The sequence below is a fragment of the Cnephaeus nilssonii genome, assembly GCF_951640355.1.
Source record: "Cnephaeus nilssonii genome assembly, chromosome: 2".
Taxonomy (NCBI): Eukaryota; Metazoa; Chordata; class Mammalia; order Chiroptera; family Vespertilionidae; genus Cnephaeus; species Cnephaeus nilssonii.
The window spans coordinates 11532970-11549439 of record NC_137073.1 but is presented as its reverse complement, the minus strand read 5'-3'; the positions used below and the strand labels follow the sequence as shown (position 1 = coordinate 11549439).

At 58.1% G+C, this 16470-nt stretch overlaps 1 protein-coding gene across 1 annotated transcript; it reads right to left on the bottom strand.

Annotated features, from left to right (window-relative positions):
- Positions 1 to 11497: 11497 nt before the first annotated feature.
- LAT (linker for activation of T cells) lies at positions 11498 to 15899 on the bottom strand. Its single transcript, XM_079800494.1, has 12 exons — positions 15537 to 15899; positions 15356 to 15383; positions 15228 to 15259; positions 14900 to 14975; positions 14704 to 14768; positions 14578 to 14607; positions 14440 to 14500; positions 14281 to 14369; positions 12693 to 12755; positions 12489 to 12551; positions 12316 to 12400; positions 11498 to 12117 (listed from the first exon to the last, which is right to left on the bottom strand). The coding sequence occupies exons 1-11, from the start codon at positions 15637 to 15639 to the stop codon at positions 12321 to 12323; spliced, it is 690 nt and encodes a 229-aa protein (XP_079656620.1). The 5' UTR covers positions 15640 to 15899; the 3' UTR covers positions 11498 to 12117; positions 12316 to 12320.
- Positions 15900 to 16470: the final 571 nt, after the last annotated feature.

Here is a 16470-nt window from a genome sequence, read left to right as displayed (position 1 = left end):
AAGAAATAGACTTACAAGTCCAGGAAGCACAGAGAACCCCAAACAAAAGGAATCCAAAGAGGACCACACCAAGACACATCATAATTAAAATGCCAAGAGCAAAAGACAAAGAGAGAATCTTAAAAGCAGCAAGAAAAAAAGAGTTAGTTACCTACAAGGGAGCGCCCATACGATTGTCAGCTGATTTCTCAACAGAAACTATGCAGGCCAGACGGGAGTGGCAAGAAATATACAAAGTAATGAATAGCAAGAACCTACAACCAAGATTACCCAGCAAAGCTATCATTCAGAATTGAAGGTCAGATAAAGAGCTTCACAGAGAAGAAAAAGCTAAAGGAGTTCATCACCGCCAAACCAGTATTATATGAAATGCTGAAAGGTATTCTTTAAGAAGAGGAAGAAGAAGAAAAAGGTAAAGATAAAAATTATGAACAACAAATACATATCTATCAACAAGTGAATCTAAAAATCAAGTGAATAAAAAATCTGATGAACAGAATAAACTGGTGAATATAATAGAATCAGGGGCATAGAAAGGGAGTGGACTGACAATCCTCGGGGTGGGGAAGGGGTGTGGGTGGTGCGGGAAGAGACTGGACAAATATCGTACACCTATGGATGAGGACAGCGGGGGCAGGGGTAAGGGCAGAGGGTGGTGGTGGGGGAACCGGGTGGAGGGGAGCTATGGGGGGAAGAAAGAGGAACAACTGTAATAATCTGAACAATAAAGATTTATTTAAAAAAAAAAAAAAAGACAGACATATAGGCCAATGGAACCGAATGGAGAGCCCAGAAATAAATCCTGTGGACATGGTCAAATAACCTTTGACAAGGGTGCCAAGACCACTCAAATGAGAAAGGACAGTATTTTTTTTTTTTTTTAGAGAATTTTTATAAAAATGTATTTGAGCCATGTCTGGCCAGAATGACTCAGTGGTTGAGCATCATCCTGTGCACCAAATGGTTGCCAATTCGATTCCCATCAGGGCACATGCCTGGATTTTGGGTTTGGTCCCCGGCCAGGCCGGTAGGGACACAGAATGCAGCCAATCGATGTTTCTCTCTCTAAGTGGTCCTTGGGTGAGGATTAAAGGAGAACACACACACACACACACACCAAACTTTTAAAAAAAAGTGTATTTGAGCCAAACTGATGCCATTTGTCAGGGAGCAATATCTCAAATGCTCTCAAGGAAAGTATTTTCAACAAATTGTGCTGGGGAAACTGGACACCCACATCCCAAAGAATGAAGTCGAACCCTTACCTAACACCATATAGAAAAATTAACTCAAAATGCATTCGAGAGCAAACGTAAGACCTAAAACTATGAAAGTCCGAGAACTAAAACAGGGAAAGCCTCGAGGCATCGGGTTTGGCCGTGAGTTCTTTGATGCGACAGGAAGGCACAGCAACCCAAGCAAAGCCTGCATCACACTCACAAGCTCTGTCTGTGCATCAAAGGACACAATCAACAGAGCGAAAGGCAACCCTCAGGGCAGGAAAACATGTTTGCAAATCATATATCTGATAAGGGGTTAATACCCTGGCAATATAAAGAACTCCTACAACGCAGCAACAGAAAACAAATAACTGGGTTTAAAAATGGGCAAATAATTGAATAGACATTTTCCCAAAGAATATACAAGTGGTCAACATGCATATGAAAAGATGCTCAACATTACCAACCATTAGGAAAATGCAAACGAAAACCACAATAAGAGCCCTAGCAGGTGTGGTTCAGTGGCCTGTGGACCAAAGGGTCTGGGTTCAATTCCCGTCAAGGGCACCTACCTTGGTTACAGGGTCCTCCCCGGCCCGGGCCCTGGTTGGGGGCAACCAATCAATGTGTTTCTCTCCCATCGCTGTGTCTCTTTCCCTCTCTCTCCCACTCTCCCTAAAAATCAATGGAAAAATATCCTCGGGTGATTGTTAACAAACAAACAAACAAAAACCACAGCAAGATATCATACCAATTAAGAGAGCTGCAATCAAAAGAAAAGTGTTGGTGAGGCTTTGGTGAAATTGGAACCCTTGTGCACTGTTGATGGGAATGTAAAATGGTGCAGTCACTATGGAAAATAACATGGAAGTTCTTCAAAAAGTTAAAAATAGAATTACCATATGATTCAGCAATTCCACTTTGGGTATATACCCAAAAGAATTAAAAGCAGGATCTCAAAGAGATATTTGCACAGCCACATTCATAACAGCATTATTCACAATAACTAAGAGGCAGAGGCAACTCAAGTGTCCATCACCAGATGAATGGAAAAACAAAACGTGGTGTATACATACATATAATGGATACATGTCAAGGCTACCTTGAGGACACCCTGCTAAGTGAAATAAGTCAATCATAAACAATACTGCCCAGCCGGTATGGCTCAGTGGTTGATCGTCGGCCTATAAACCAGGAGGTCAGGGTCCGATTCCCAATCAGGGCACATGCCCAGATTGCAGGCTCGATCCCCAGGTGGTGGGCATGCAGGAGGCAGCGGATCGATGATTCTCTCTCATCATTGATGTTGCTATCTCTCTGTACCTCTCCCTTCCTCTCTGAAATCAATAAAAATATATTTAAAAACAAATACTGTTTGGCTCCACTTACGTGCGGTATCCACAGTAGCTGAATGATAGAAACAGAAAGTAGAATGGTGGTGAGCTGTTGTTTGGCTGTGGGTATAGTTTTAGTTTTGCGGGATAGAAATGCTCTGGGGACTGTTACACAACAATGTGAATACACCTCAGACTACTGAATTGGGGGTAGGGGCTGGGAGGAGGGGGCAAGGTGGAGAAATGGGAGATATCTGTAATACTATCAACAATAGAAGATACATTTTTTAAAAAGATTACTGAATTGTACACTTAAAATTAGTTAAAATGGGGAGTTTTCTGTTTTTCTCGCCACAATTAAAAACAACTTAAACAGTATGGGGGCCACCAGTTTGCCATCTCTCCTTTGGGGAGAGCGTCCCCGCGGCCGGGCATGTACCACGGGCTGCAAGGACTGTGGGGAACTTGTAACTTGGGGGCTCACAGGCTTCCCTTAACATCTCTTTTCATTCATTCATTTGACAATATTTACCGAGCACCGGCTCCACGCCACGCTCTCGGCCCCGGACAGGGACGAGCAGGGAGCTCGCCATCCAGAGCGTGACAGGATGAGCGTGACAAACGTACGAAAAGATCGGCCTTATGACACAATTCACTGGGGCGACAGGGTGCCGGTGACTGGAAGGGGGACAGGATTACAGGGAGCAGCCAGGGGAGAGGCAGGAGGGGGCCTGGGGCAGCTCCAGCAGAGGGAGCCGCGGCGGCAGAAAGGAGCCGGCCTGCGGGCGGACAGGCGAGAAAGGCCAGAGTGACGGACGGACGGACGCAGGCGGCCAGCGTGACGTGGACGGCTGAGGTACTGCCAGTGGCCCGTGTGCCTGGAGCAGATAAAAAGCAGTCTTCTATGAGCACAGACTTGCTTTGTGAGTTCAAATGTATCATTATCTTTTATGATAAAAAATAAATTAGCCCTGGCTGGTTTGGCCCAGTGGATAGAGCGTCAGCCTGCGGACTGAAGGGCCCCAGGTTCGATTCCCAGTCAGGGCACATGCCCGGGTTGGGGGCTCAATCCCCAGTAGGGGGCTTGCAGGAGGCAGCCAATCAGTGATTCTCTCTCATCATTGATGTTTCTCTCTCTCTCCCCCTCTCCTTTCCTCTCTGAAATCAATAAAATATCTTTATAAATAAATAAATAAATATTGCCAACGAACTATTGTGCTCTGGAGAGCGGCTGAGGGAACAGAGAGCCTCGAAACGGCGGTGCCACGTGGTACGGTGTCTGCTGAACCCGCGTGAGCTCCTTGGACTGCTTTTATCCACGGACCTGCTGGCCCATCACCCCCTCAGCAGGCGGGTGCCCCGGGCCCAGGGCGGGGCAGAGCCGGAGCGAGGCCTGTGGGGAGGGGCGCCTGGCCCCCAGTCAGGGAGGGGTGGGGGGGCCTGGGAGAAGGAGGGCCCCACAGCCACGGCCCTCCCTGTGAGGGAGGAACTACAGTTGTGACACTGGAGGGCCCGGGCCCCTCTTCTCTCGTGGGAAGAACCCCTCCCAGGTCCCCAGGCAGCTGGGAGTGATGGGGGCCTGGGCTGGGCCAAGGGCTTTGACCAGAGACTGAGGGGCAGTTGGAAAGTCAAGCCAGTGTCCTGCTGGCAGTGCCGGGGCGGGGGGGGGGGGGGGGGGGGGGTTAGAGCCACCTGCTCCGCAGGGCTGTCCCCTCACTGCCTGCGGGCTCTCAGCCCGGTCCGTGACCCTCTTGGCCCGGCCTCTGCTCCAGGGCCCTCTGAGTCAGCAGCCAGGTGCTCTCTGTTGCTCGCTACCAGGAGCTCTGAAGGACCGCAGGGTCTGCCAGGCCCGGAGCCGCCTCAATCCCCCCGGCATCCCCTGCCGTGGCTGCTGACTGACCATGTGGCCTTGGGCAGGCGATGGGGGCGGGGGGGGGGAGCGCGCTGCTCTGTGCCTCAGTTTCCCCTTCTGTAAAGTAGGGTTGGTAACAGTGCCCACCCCATAGGAATGTTGTGAGAATTAAAACAGGGAATAGTAGGCAGGACCCGTCACACAACGCGTGCTGCCAACCGTGGTGCAGATGGGACCACTGAGGTTCGAGGCGAGGGGACTGGCCAGGCGCACCTGGGGGTCTCCCTCCTCAGCCCCTCACCAGCCCCAGCCAGCCTCACCCTCAGATGCCCTGGCCGTGCCTCCCTCCGGCCCCTCGTTCTCCGGGTCTTACTGAGCCTCGCTCTGGCCAGGCTGCCTGGTTTGGTTTGATTCTTGCCCCCACCTGCTGGGGAGGTGGGCCATCAGGCCCCGTCCACGGAGGATGGGACTGAGGCCCCGAGAAGTGACAGGATTCCTGTCCCTCTCTGTGCGCCAGGGCTCGGAGGAAGACGCGGTGGATTCTGGGCTCCCCCAATCCAGCCCCAGTCCCCCCCCACACACACACATTATCTCTAGGCAGCAGCAGCTGAGCCTCCTGGTATCTCTCTGATCCCCCAAATTTCCGGTTCCCCAAAGACAACTCAGGATGTGGGGAGGGAGGGGCAGGGAGACAGGAGAGAGATCACAGAGAGAGAGAAATGAGAGAGGGAGGGAGGGTGTGGGGGGAGAGAGAGAGAGAGAATCCAAGACAGAGACAAAGAGAGACAGGGCAGAGAGACAGAGGACAGATAGAGCAAGAGTCAGGAAGGGGACTGGGTGACCCCGAGACACACAGAGAAAAGGGGGGACAGGAGGGAGAGACGAGAGACTGAGACTGAGGCCAAAACAAAAGCAGCAAGTGGGACAGGGAGAAAGGGGGCCAGAGTGGGGCTCGGTGTGGGGTGTCAGGGGAGGTCCCGGAAAGAGAAAGAAAACTGGTGAGCCTGAGAGCCATGTGGGAGAGGGGAGAACGCTGAGAGGCCCACCCAGGTGCACACAGAGGCAGCGGGACAGGGACCTGAGCGTGCAGGCAGGAGGGGCAGGAGGAAGCCAGAGACCCCACGTCCCCCTCTTTCCTGGAGCGCCAGGGGCCCTCCCAGCCCCATGGGGCCACGGTGCTCCAAGCGTCCACCCTTCAGAGTCACACAGCCCGCTGTCCTCCAGAGAGGGATCAGCTGGGGCCCAGCCAGCAGCCCGCGCCCCAGGCCAGAGCCCAGGCCCCGGGCCAGCAGCAAGGGTCAGAGGTCAGGTGGGGGAGTGGCTTCAGCCGCTCCGGGTGGGAGAGAGCCTGGGGGCTGGAAGGGAGGGAGGCGCTGGGAGCAGGTTGCCTCTGCGCTCAGGGAGAGAGCGCCAGCACCCCGTCTGGTCTGGCCACCTGTGTCCCTGAGCCTCAGTTTCCTCACTTGTAAAAGCGTGGTAGCGAGAACTGACTCAGTGTTCCAGTAAGAACCGAATGTGTGTGAAGAGTGTGGTGCCCGCGTGGCACGGGTGGGAGCTGCGAGTGGGCCCGGGAAGGTCGCGCCCCAGCATCCTGTCTAGATGAGTCAGGGCCCTTTCATTTGCAAATGACGACGCGGGGCTGGAGGAAGGGTGTTAGTTAACTCCGGCAGCTGAACCACCGCGGGTGGGCCCAGGTTCCCCACCAGATGGTCCAGGGCCTCACCCTCCAGCTCAGGAGCCGCGTCCCCGGCCTTGCTCCTCTCCCGCTGCTTCTCCTCCCCGGCGCCCTCCGCCCTCCACCCTCCACGCGAGGCCCGGCTCGTCCACGCCCTGCCCCCCGAGAGGGCTCTCAGAGAGGCCCAAGGGCTCTGGCAGAAGCCCTGTCTCTGTGGAATCTCTCCTTCGGTTTGCCTCCTTGCTCTTTGCTGTCTCCTTCTCCACTGTGGGGGTCGGAAAGAGCCACCCCAAGGTGTGCCCCTGTGGCATTTGTATTTTGAGCAAAAGGCAATTTAGCTTCTGGTTTACGAGAACCTTCTGCCCCTCCCCAACTACCTAGAAGAACTTGAACCTGAACCGGGGCCTTGCCCATAATGAGAGACTATCAGAGATAACCTCTTGACTTATCTACAGGGCAGAGAAAACCACCAGCTACTGAACACCTGCTCTTCTTATCCCGCAAGGACCCTTTGAGGCCCCAAGGCACCTCACCTCATCCCTCACTCAGAATGTCACATGCGCCCATGTTCCTTTCTGTCTCTGAACCTCTCACGCATGCGGGGTCTCTCACTCTCTGGTGTATGTGGCGTTCCCATACGTGTGCATGCATTGAATTTTTTCTTGTTCGTCTGTTTGATGATGAGACCAGCGGGCAGAGAAACGTTCCCCCTCCCCCACAGCACCGACTTCAACCGGCACACAGCCTGCCTCCCTCCGCCCCAAGGCGGGCTGCACTGCCATAAGGAACTTTGGAGTTTGCTCTGTGACCTTAAGCAAATCGCTTAACCTCTCTGAGCCTGTTTCCTTTTCTACAAAAGGGGTTCCTCCTCCCTCACAGGCAGGAAGGTTGTGAGACTCAGTGAAATAGTGAGTGTGGCACACAGTAACTGTGGAATGGATGCACATCACCAGCCCTCTTCCCTTCTGCCAGCAAGAGCCCGGATTTGGGGGGTGCCTTCCCCGTGTCCGTCCCTTAGAGTTGGAGGTGAGGCATCTGACACAGGCCTAAGTCAGCACATGGCATTCTCCTGGCCAGTGACCGGGTCCGAGTCCTGTGTCCCTACCCAGGGCCATTAGAGTAAGTTTGGGACTTGGCTGGAGACGCGGAGATTTTGGCCCAAGGATGGCAGCCTGGACGGGCATGGAGCTGCTAGAACCTTCGCATGAGCACGGGGGGGGGGGGGGGGGGGAACGAAAGATGGAGTCAACAGAGAAAGGAGAGCGAGGAAGACTAGACGTCGTGATACTGTTTAGGCCTCGGGCATCAGCCATACCTGCGTGTTTCCGGCCTTCCCCCCAGCAAGCGGTCCTGTTCTTTTATTGTCAGGGACACCTTTTGGGGCGAGGGGTCCCAGAAGAAGGTCTTAACATTTAAGCCCAACGTCCTCAAAGGTCCCCACCGTCCAGAAAGCTCGTGGCGGAGCTGGGACTGTATTCAGTGCACGGGCCACCGAAAGCAGCCCCTGCCTGGGACTACTCGCCAGCCCCGAGCCCACTGACACGATAAACCGAGAGCGAGGAGAGCCGAGAGGTTTCCCTGCGGGCCCGGGCCCGGGCGGAGCTGGAAGGGCATCGGGGAGCTGTGTGGGCAGACCCTCGTGGGGAACTGGGTCGCCGCCATAGGAGCTCGCTCGGCCTCTGCGGGCAGGTGGGGGAGCGGGCGGGCAGGTGGGGGAGCGGGCGGGCAGGTGGGGGAGCGGGCGGGCAGGTGGGGGGGCGGGCGGGCAGGTGGAGGGGCGGGCGGGGGGGCAGGTGGAGGGGCGGGCGGGCGGGCAGGTGGAGGGGCGGGCGGGCGGGCAGGTGGAGGAGCGGGCGGGCGGGCAGGTGGGGGAGCGGGCGGGCAGGTGGGGGGGCGGGCGGGCAGGTGGGGGAGCGGGCGGGCAGGTGGGGGAGCGGGCAGGTGGGGGAGCGGGCAGGCAGGTGGGGGAGCGGGCAGGTGGGGGAGCGGGCAGGCAGGTGGGGGAGCGGGGCGGGCGGGCAGGTGGGGGAGCGGGGAAGCACAAGGTGAGTCAGACAGGGTTTGCCCCCAGAGGCCTCGTGGGAAGAGGAGGAGCACATGCTGGCACGGGGAAGCTGTCTCCCAGCGATGCCAATGGCATCTTTATGGCGGTTTTCTCTCTCTTATTTGGTGTTGTTTTGTTGTTAACATTTTTAAAGGTTCTGAAGTCAAAGGAGTTTGGGAAATACGAGGTTCGGCAAAGAGAAGCAGAGACATTATCACAGGACCTCTCAGCCATCAGCCGATCATGCGAACTTGGACCCTCCAGAGGGGAATTGGGGAACGGGGCTTTCCCGGCATCCTGACTGCACAGTTCTTTCCAGAGAAGCTTCTCCCGGGACACACGGGCCACCCAGGCAGCCGCGCTGGCAGCAGGCGCCGCGGCTCCTTGGCGTGGGCCCTGCTCACTCGCGGTGTGCGCGGCCCACGCGGCCCAGCACCTGCTTCCTCCGCTCAGGCTGGCTCTGGCCACGGGAGCCGCTGTGCCCGCGGAGGCCGCTCTGAACAATAGCCCTGGAAGCAGCCTCCTCCGCGGCTCCGGGCAGGGCGCAGTAAACACAGCCCCTCCCTGGCAGGAGTGCTCGCGCACCCCCTGCCCCCCAAGCTCTCAGGTAAGCTACTTGCTCTAGGACCTGCCTCAGGTCTGCTGTTCCCTCCCCGTGGTCTCTAGAAGCGCCCAGATGTCTCCCCCAACAATTCGGGAAAACTCTCTCTTATCACTGAATCTACTTCCCCCACCACAGACCTCAAGAAGAAAGCCATTTCTGCCCCCCGGCTTCCATCTGCAGGAACTCTCCAGAGCACCCCAGCGTGCTGAGAAATCCCAGCCCAGCCCTGCACACCCCCTGCCTTGGCTCACTGGCTGGTGGAAGCAAAGCCACCTCCTCTTGCTGGTCCCAGAGCCACAATGGAAGCTGCTCAGTGCCTCACAGAACGCCCCCCCCCCCCCACCCCTGGCCCACCAAAGCAACCTGTCCTCACCTCCCAACACCTCACCTACCACCTCTCTCCACTGGCCAGGCCACACCTTCCTCACTGTCCCCTCAGCGCCTTTGCACAGGCTGCTCCTAAGTCCCCGAGTGCCATTTGCAACACCGCTTGGCCCTGAAAGACCGGTGACTGAGTCTCCTAGAGCAGCCCCACCCTCCCGCCCCCAACCATTCCCTACTCCGGCCCTGGTCTCCCTTCTTATGAAATCATCCCGTTATGGAAACACTTAAGAGAATCATATACCAAACACGGTGTACCCAGCACTGCTTAAGAATAAGGCACATGGCCCTGACCAGGCAGCTGTTGGTTAGAACATCGTCCCCCCTACGCCAAGGTTGTGAGTTTGATCCCCGTCAGGGCACATACAAGAATCAGCCAAAAAAATCTATACTAATAAAAGCCTTGGGGGCAATCAGGCCTGCAGAGGAGCAGTAAGGTGTCAATCAGGCCAGCAAGGGAGCAGTTAGGGGGCAATCAGGCAGGTAGGTAAGTGGTTAGGAGCCAGCGGTCCCAGATTGTGAGAGGGATGTCCAACTGCAGGTTTAGGCCCGATTCCACAGGGATCGGGCCTAAACCTGCAGTTGGATATCCCCCAAGGGGTCCCATATTGGAGAGGGTGCAGGCTGGGCTGAGGGACACCCTCCCCAGTGCACGAATTTTGTGCACTGGGCCTCTAGTAAATTAAATAAGTCAACCAATGAATGCATGACTAAGTGGAACAACAAATCGATGTCTCTCTCTCTCTCTCTCTCTCTCTCTCTCTCTCTCTCTCTCAAGAATCAATATATAAAAACTTGAAAAAGACATTACATGTATCATTAAAGCCTTCCTGAACTCCTTCCCAACACGCACCCCCCCCCCCCCCCATGCTTGCCCCAGGGTCACCTCTCCTGAATTTGGGATTCCTGAGGGAGGAATCTTTGCCTATCCTGATATCCTGCCATAATGTGTATCCCTAAACAATGTATAGCTTTTTCATTTTTTTTTTTTAGCTTTATATAAATAAAATAACTTGTTCTCCTTTTCTCACCCCACATTGTTGGTGATAGTTATTCGAGGTGACAGGTGCTGGTCTTGTTCATTTTTATCCGCTGGTGAGTCCCCCTGGTGCGTGTCCATTCTGCTGGTGACCAGCCATTAACGTGCTGCCCGGAGCCTCGTGCCCGCCCCCTTTAGCCCACGCGCCAGTCAGGTTTCTACCCGGGAACGTGCTGGGAAAGGGACACGCCATCTGCAGCCTCGCTGATGCTGCTGCACTGTTCTCCAAGGTGGTAGTGCCAGCTACCTGGGTGGCAAGCCGATTCTGTCCCTCAGCCCAGCCCAAAGATGTCTCTGCCCATTTCCAACCCCCCAAGTAAATGATTCGCGCCACCTGTTGATGTCCAGCCAGTCCAACCCCTCCTCAGACCCCCCTCCCTCACTCCTACCGACACTGCATATCACTTCTCTCTGAGCCTGTTTCCTCCCCGGTGACACGGAGACCCTACAGTAACCAGCAACAGGCGAGCGACGAGGATTAAGGGAGATCAGCAGGAAAACGAGCAGGAGCTCCATAAGGAGACGTGGTTGCTATTATCTTCGGAGCCCACAGAGGACGCCAACAACTTCATCACTCACAACGGCTTCGCTGTAGGCAACAGAAACCCCCGTCAAGCCAGCGGGAGAAAACTGGCCACTTACTGGCCATGTCACTGGGAAGTCTGAGGGCTGTCTCCCTCCAGGTGTGACGGCTCCAGGGTTGAGCAGGAGCTGGCCCGTCCCGCTCGGGGCCACTCCCCTCCGTGTCGGCTTCGTTCTCAGCAGGTCTCCAGGTGGGGGCTCCAGGGCGACATCCCTCCAGCTTCACCGCCAGGAACAGAAAGAGCTGCTCCTTCCCAGCACTTCCTGCCCAAGTCCCAGGCCGGTCCTCGTGGGGCCGGGCTGGGTCACGTGCCCACGCAGGAGCCATGGCAGGTACCCACCCTGCTACTCAAAGCGTGGTTTTTGGAACAGCAGCATCGGAACCCTTGGGGGCTCCTTGGAAGTGGAGCCTCAGGCCCCTGCCTGACCTACCGGGTCCGAGTCCGCTTTTTGGAAAAACCTCCAGGTGAGCCGTCTGCACACCCGAGTCTGGAAAGTGCTGCACATGAATGTTTTCAGCTGCTTAGACAGCTTTTTAAAATATATTTTTATTGATTTCAGAGAGGAAGGGACAGGGAGAGAGAGAAAAAAACATCAATGATGAGAGAGACTCATTGATCGGCTGCCTTCTGCATGCCTCCCACTGGGGACCAAGCCCGCAACTGGGCATGTGCCCTTGACCGGAATCAAACCCGGGACCCTTCAGTCCGCAGGCCGACGCTCTATCCACTGAGCCAAACCAGCTAGGGCGAGCTTAGACCATTTTTAAGTTCTGTTTTATTGAGAACCACAAAAGGTAAAAACTAACAAAGCCTTTCAAAGTCATCAAGTCCTCTTTCAAAGATGGGGAAGCGGGCGGGCAGGGAGGGTGGCTCTAGGGCCCGCCCAGTGGGCCTCCAGGCCGCGCCCCCGCCTGCACAGCCTCCGTCTGTGCACTGTCTCAGGGACGTGCCAGGCTGGGTCACCCTGGCCTCGCTCAGAAGGCGACCCGTCCTGGCCTCTCGGTTGCTCACACAGCAGCTGGCCAGGACCCGGAGGAGCTGGAGCCCTGTGGGGGATGGGGACCCACACACACGCAGACCTCTGCCCCCCCCACCCTGACCCCGCCACTGGGTCCCCAGAGCCAAGAGCCACAGACCACGCCAGCCTTTCCTCTGTAGAGAGCAGGGCCAGGGGCCCAGGCCCTTGATTCTCAGGCTGTGTCAGAAGGTGCAGCGGTGGGGGCACCCAGACTGGACCCCAAAGTGACAATAAGTTAGGGGGGAAATTCTCAGGCTGTTGTCAGGCTGGAGCCAGAGTGGGGTGCCACGTGGGCCTCCCGGAGCCACTTCCAGCTGCCCAGCTCAGCCCTCCCAGGAAGGCAGCTCTAGGACAGCACGCCTCATGCTGAAACACAGGGCAGGGAGACAGAGGGGCCATGGGTCAGGAGGTGGCAGGGAAGGGGTATTCGAGGGGTCCCCAGAATCAGGGAGAAGAGGCTGAGGAGGTGGGGCAGGGACTTGAGGGAGGGTCAGGAGCCCTCAGACCCAAGGCAGGGCGGGGCAGGGCGGGGCAGGGCAGGGCAGGGCAGGGCCCGGCTCTCACAGGTCTCAATGAAGCTCCTGCAGATTTTCATAATCTGGGGCACCCTCTTCCTCCTCTTCCTCTGCCTCCTGGGAACTCAAGGTGGCTGTAGGGGGAGGGGAGGTTGGTCTTCACCTCACCAACTGTCCCCCCACCCAGGGAGCCCCCCGTTCCCGCTCTCCCCCAGCACACACCGGGCTCAGTCCTCACAGGGGGCTGCAGGTCCTGGGACACGTTCACATACTCCCGGCTCCCATCTGTGGGGACAGGTCAGAAGGAGGGACAGCCACGCTGAGGCGAGAGGGCAGAGGACACCAGACGAGGGGGACAGAGCCACAGAAGGGTGTGGGCAGTGGGGGTGGGGTGAAGGGCGGGCACTGGGCGCACCGGCCACTCACCCAGAGACGCGTCGGCACTCTCCTCACTCTCGGGAACGTTCACATAGTCCTCCCCCGACTCCACTACAAAAGCAGCGGGGCGGCCTTACCCAGGGCCCCTGGGCAGACACCCCGGAGTTCCCGCCCCAGCCCCAGACTCTCAACAAAACCAGCCAAGACTCCTGCACAGACGCCCAGAGGGAGGCAGGGAGGGTGCTCACCAGCGCAGCCAGTGGCCTGAAGGAGGGCAAACAAAGGCCGTGGCAATGGCGAGAACAGGGCGATTTGACCAGAACTGACGAAAGGGAATGCGGCTGAGAGAGGAGAGGCCGCAGACACCAGCAGCCGGCTGGGGCAGCTCAGAGTGGCGGGCGGGCTGGCGTGTGTGGAGGGAGACGCCCCCAGGCTGGGCCCGGTCAGCGGGGCCATCGCCCGGCTGGCCCTTCCTCCCACTTTGGTCCTAGTCCCTTCGGAGCACATCGTGTCCCTGACGTGATCTTGTTCTTTTGTGTGTGGACTTGTTTCTCCGTGAGGATGTGGACAAGACGGGCTTTGGAGCCAGACGGCCCAGGTTCAGAGCCAGTGTCACCACTAACGGACCATGTAACCTCAGACCAGCTCTCCGACCTCTCTGGGCCTCAGTTTTCTCATCTGTAAAATCGGATGAGTAACTCCCCATCTCACGGAGGTGCTGCGAGGACTAACGCCGTGAACACTGCGTGTGAGTGTTAAGCAGTAAGTGCCGCCAAGCGCCTGTTAAATAAACCAACGCTGCCATCGAGCAGACGGCGTGGCTGAGGTCCACGAGGGAGGAGCAGGCCCCGCAGCACCTGGGAACGGGGAGGCTTAACCAGCTCATACACGTGAAGCTCTTAGTCGGACATAGTTGGTCCTCAGTAAGGTTAGCTTTTTCATCATGACTCTCCCCCGTTAGCTGTGATATCAGAGGCACCCAGTAAGTAGCACAGATGAGTAAGGGAATGAAGGAAGAGGCTCCTGGGCAGATGGTGTGGTGCTCAGGAGAGAGGTGACCGTTGGGACTCTGATGGCAGATGAAGCCAGTGTGTAGCAGGGAGGCCCAGGGCCTGTCAGAGAGGAGAGTCAGGGGACACAGAAGATTACAGACACGGAGGAGAACGCCTAACAGGCAGGATGTGACCAAACAAAGAGGGAAAAGCAGCTCAGGGGAAACCGAGACCATGCAGGAAGCAGAAGAAAAATTCCAAAAGCACGAAGACACGAGAAGAGAAGCTAACATCAATATCCTTCAGGATTTACAAGGTGACGTTGCCCCCATGAACAAGAACAGGAAGCTATGAAAAAGGAACATTCGGGAATCAGGAAAGAGCTTTCCGACAGGAGAAATAAATGAAATAAAAGGACAGTCCAGGAGCAGGGCCAACGAGGAATAAAGTCAAGGGAATCTTGCAGACGCTAAAAGGAGGAGACAGAGGAGAGGCCAAGTGAGGCATTCGGGAGGCCCGAGCAGGAAGTCCACTATCTGAAGGACAGAGTTCTAGGAAAAGAGAAGAGAGAAGACCGAGGGGTGGCAGCATCGCAGAAACGCCCGGAGAGCAGAGCGGAGGGGCCGCGGCGGAAGGCGACTCACTGGAGAAGGCGCTGTCTCGGAGGCCGGGGTTGCTGGGCGCGGTGCACGTGGCCGTGGCCGTGGCCGGGACAGTGTCAGGAAGCACCTCTCTGAGGGAAAGTCAGGGATGGGTGAGCGCGGGCCACGGCCCCGGCCCCGTCCTCCCAGCGGGCCACTCACAGGTAGCCCTCGTTGTGATAGTCCTCCTCCTCGTCGTCGTCCTCGTCCTCACAGGCCGGCTCTGGGGAAGGACACGGGGTCAGCCCAGCCCGGGCCAGGCCCAGCCTCCCCGCCCAGGGCCCCGGGGCCCAGACGCACCCTCATTCTCATAGCTGGCCACACTGTTGGCTACAGAGAGAGGGCGAGAGGGAGACTGAGCCAGGCGAGAGGGGGCACATCCTCCGCCAGCCCAGCCCCAGGCCCGGGCGCCCCGCTCCAGCTTACTGCCGTCGGAGTCCTGCCGAGCGGATGGCATTCGGTGGGAGCCCCCTGGGGGCTGTGGGGATCTCCTGAGAGTCAAAGTCAGAGGTCATGCCTGGGACGGGGCTCTGGGGCCAGAGGGGTTGCGACGGGGAAAGAAGCCCCCGATCCCAGGAGGTGAGGGGCAGAGAGGGGGCCTTGGAGGGGAAGGGTTACTTACGGGATGGGGAGCAGGTCTGGCTGGCTCAAGGGTGGACAGGAGGTCACAGCAGCCTGTGGCCAGGGGGCTAGTGTGGCTGAGGACACAGGACCAGGCTGAAGGAATGACTCCAGACACAATGCCCCTACCCTCAAGGCCTCAACAGTGGCCTAACCCCCTGAAACCCCTGGGCCCTGGACAGGCCTGAGGGCACCCACAGCCTTCCCCGCCCCAGCTCAGGTCATGGCCATGTGGGCGCCCCCGGGGCAGCCTGAACAAAGGCACACACTTGCTCACATGCCGGGACTCTCCGCCCTACCCCATGGGAGAGGACCCTCCGTGTACTCACGAGGCCTTTTGATCACGATGCTACTTGGCAGGCTGGCAGGAGAGACAGCGGGTAAGGGACCAGGAGACGCCCCGGCCCAGCCCGCAAGGGAATGAAGGGAGCTGCCGGGGCCAGGGGGGCAGACTCACCTGTCGGGCACAGCACTGTCATAGGCGTCTGCGGAAGAGACGGCCCGTGAGGCAGGGAAGGGAGCGAGGAGGGAGAGGGTAACAGAGTCAGGGGCACGCAGGAGTTAAGGACAGTTAGATGAAGTGAGGCATCCCTGTCCGTGTGTCCGGGCATCTGATCACCCCACCAGCTCCCACTCACCTGGCAGCTCTCGGCAGCGCACGCAGAGTGCCATCAGCAGCACCGCCAAGAGGGGCAGCAGCAGGAGGCCCAGCGCCAGGGGGAGCAGGATGGCCGCCTCCATCTGCAGGGCAGAGCTCGGACCAGACCTGCTGCTCGCTGTACGCCCCAGCACAGAGCTGCAGCAGAGCAGGCGCGGGGCAGCCGGGGCGGAGGGGCCCAGCGGCACCGGGCTGGAGCCTGGCGGGGGCAGCCGTGCCCTCCTTGGGGGCTCCTGGATCCCCGCCCTGCCTTGGGCTCAGTGCGCCTCAGTGCTGGCTGGAAGACCCTTGACCCCAGGGCAGTCAGGCCGGGGCCTGGGCTGGAGTCTGGGGCACCAGCCACCCTGCGTGGACCCTGCACCCAGGCCTACCTGCCCCTGGGCTCGGCGCCCGCCTTTCCTCAGCGCCTGCCCTCCCGCCTGCGGCAGGAAGCTGTGGTGAGCGCCGGGTGAGGGCAGGAAATCATCAGGCTCCTCAGCCGGCTGCACCTACCCCCTTCCCACCCCCACCCAGCAGTGGGGAGAGCGGAGGAGGCCCGAGGAGCCACCCAGGTCCTCAAGAAGGTCTGCTGGTCTCCAGGACAAGGGGCACTCACGCCAGTGGGGCAAGGACAAGCAGCGGCAGGCAGCCAGCAGCAGCCTCCACAGCGGGGCTCAAGGAGGCAGCAGAGGGAGGCTAACACCCGGCACAGGGCCCACCCCTCACCCCAGCTGGCCTTCCAACAGGGGCGGGCTCTGGGGGAAACAGGGGCGTGACTCACAGTCACAGGGAGCCAGCTCACTGCAGCCTCGCTCACCCGCCCAGGAGCCCCGCAGGAGTGACCACCAGCCACCGGGAGCCTTGGGGCTGGAGGGGGCACCCACATTCCAGGGGGGGTGCACTAGCACCCAGAAAGACTCAAGCAGGCAGTTAGG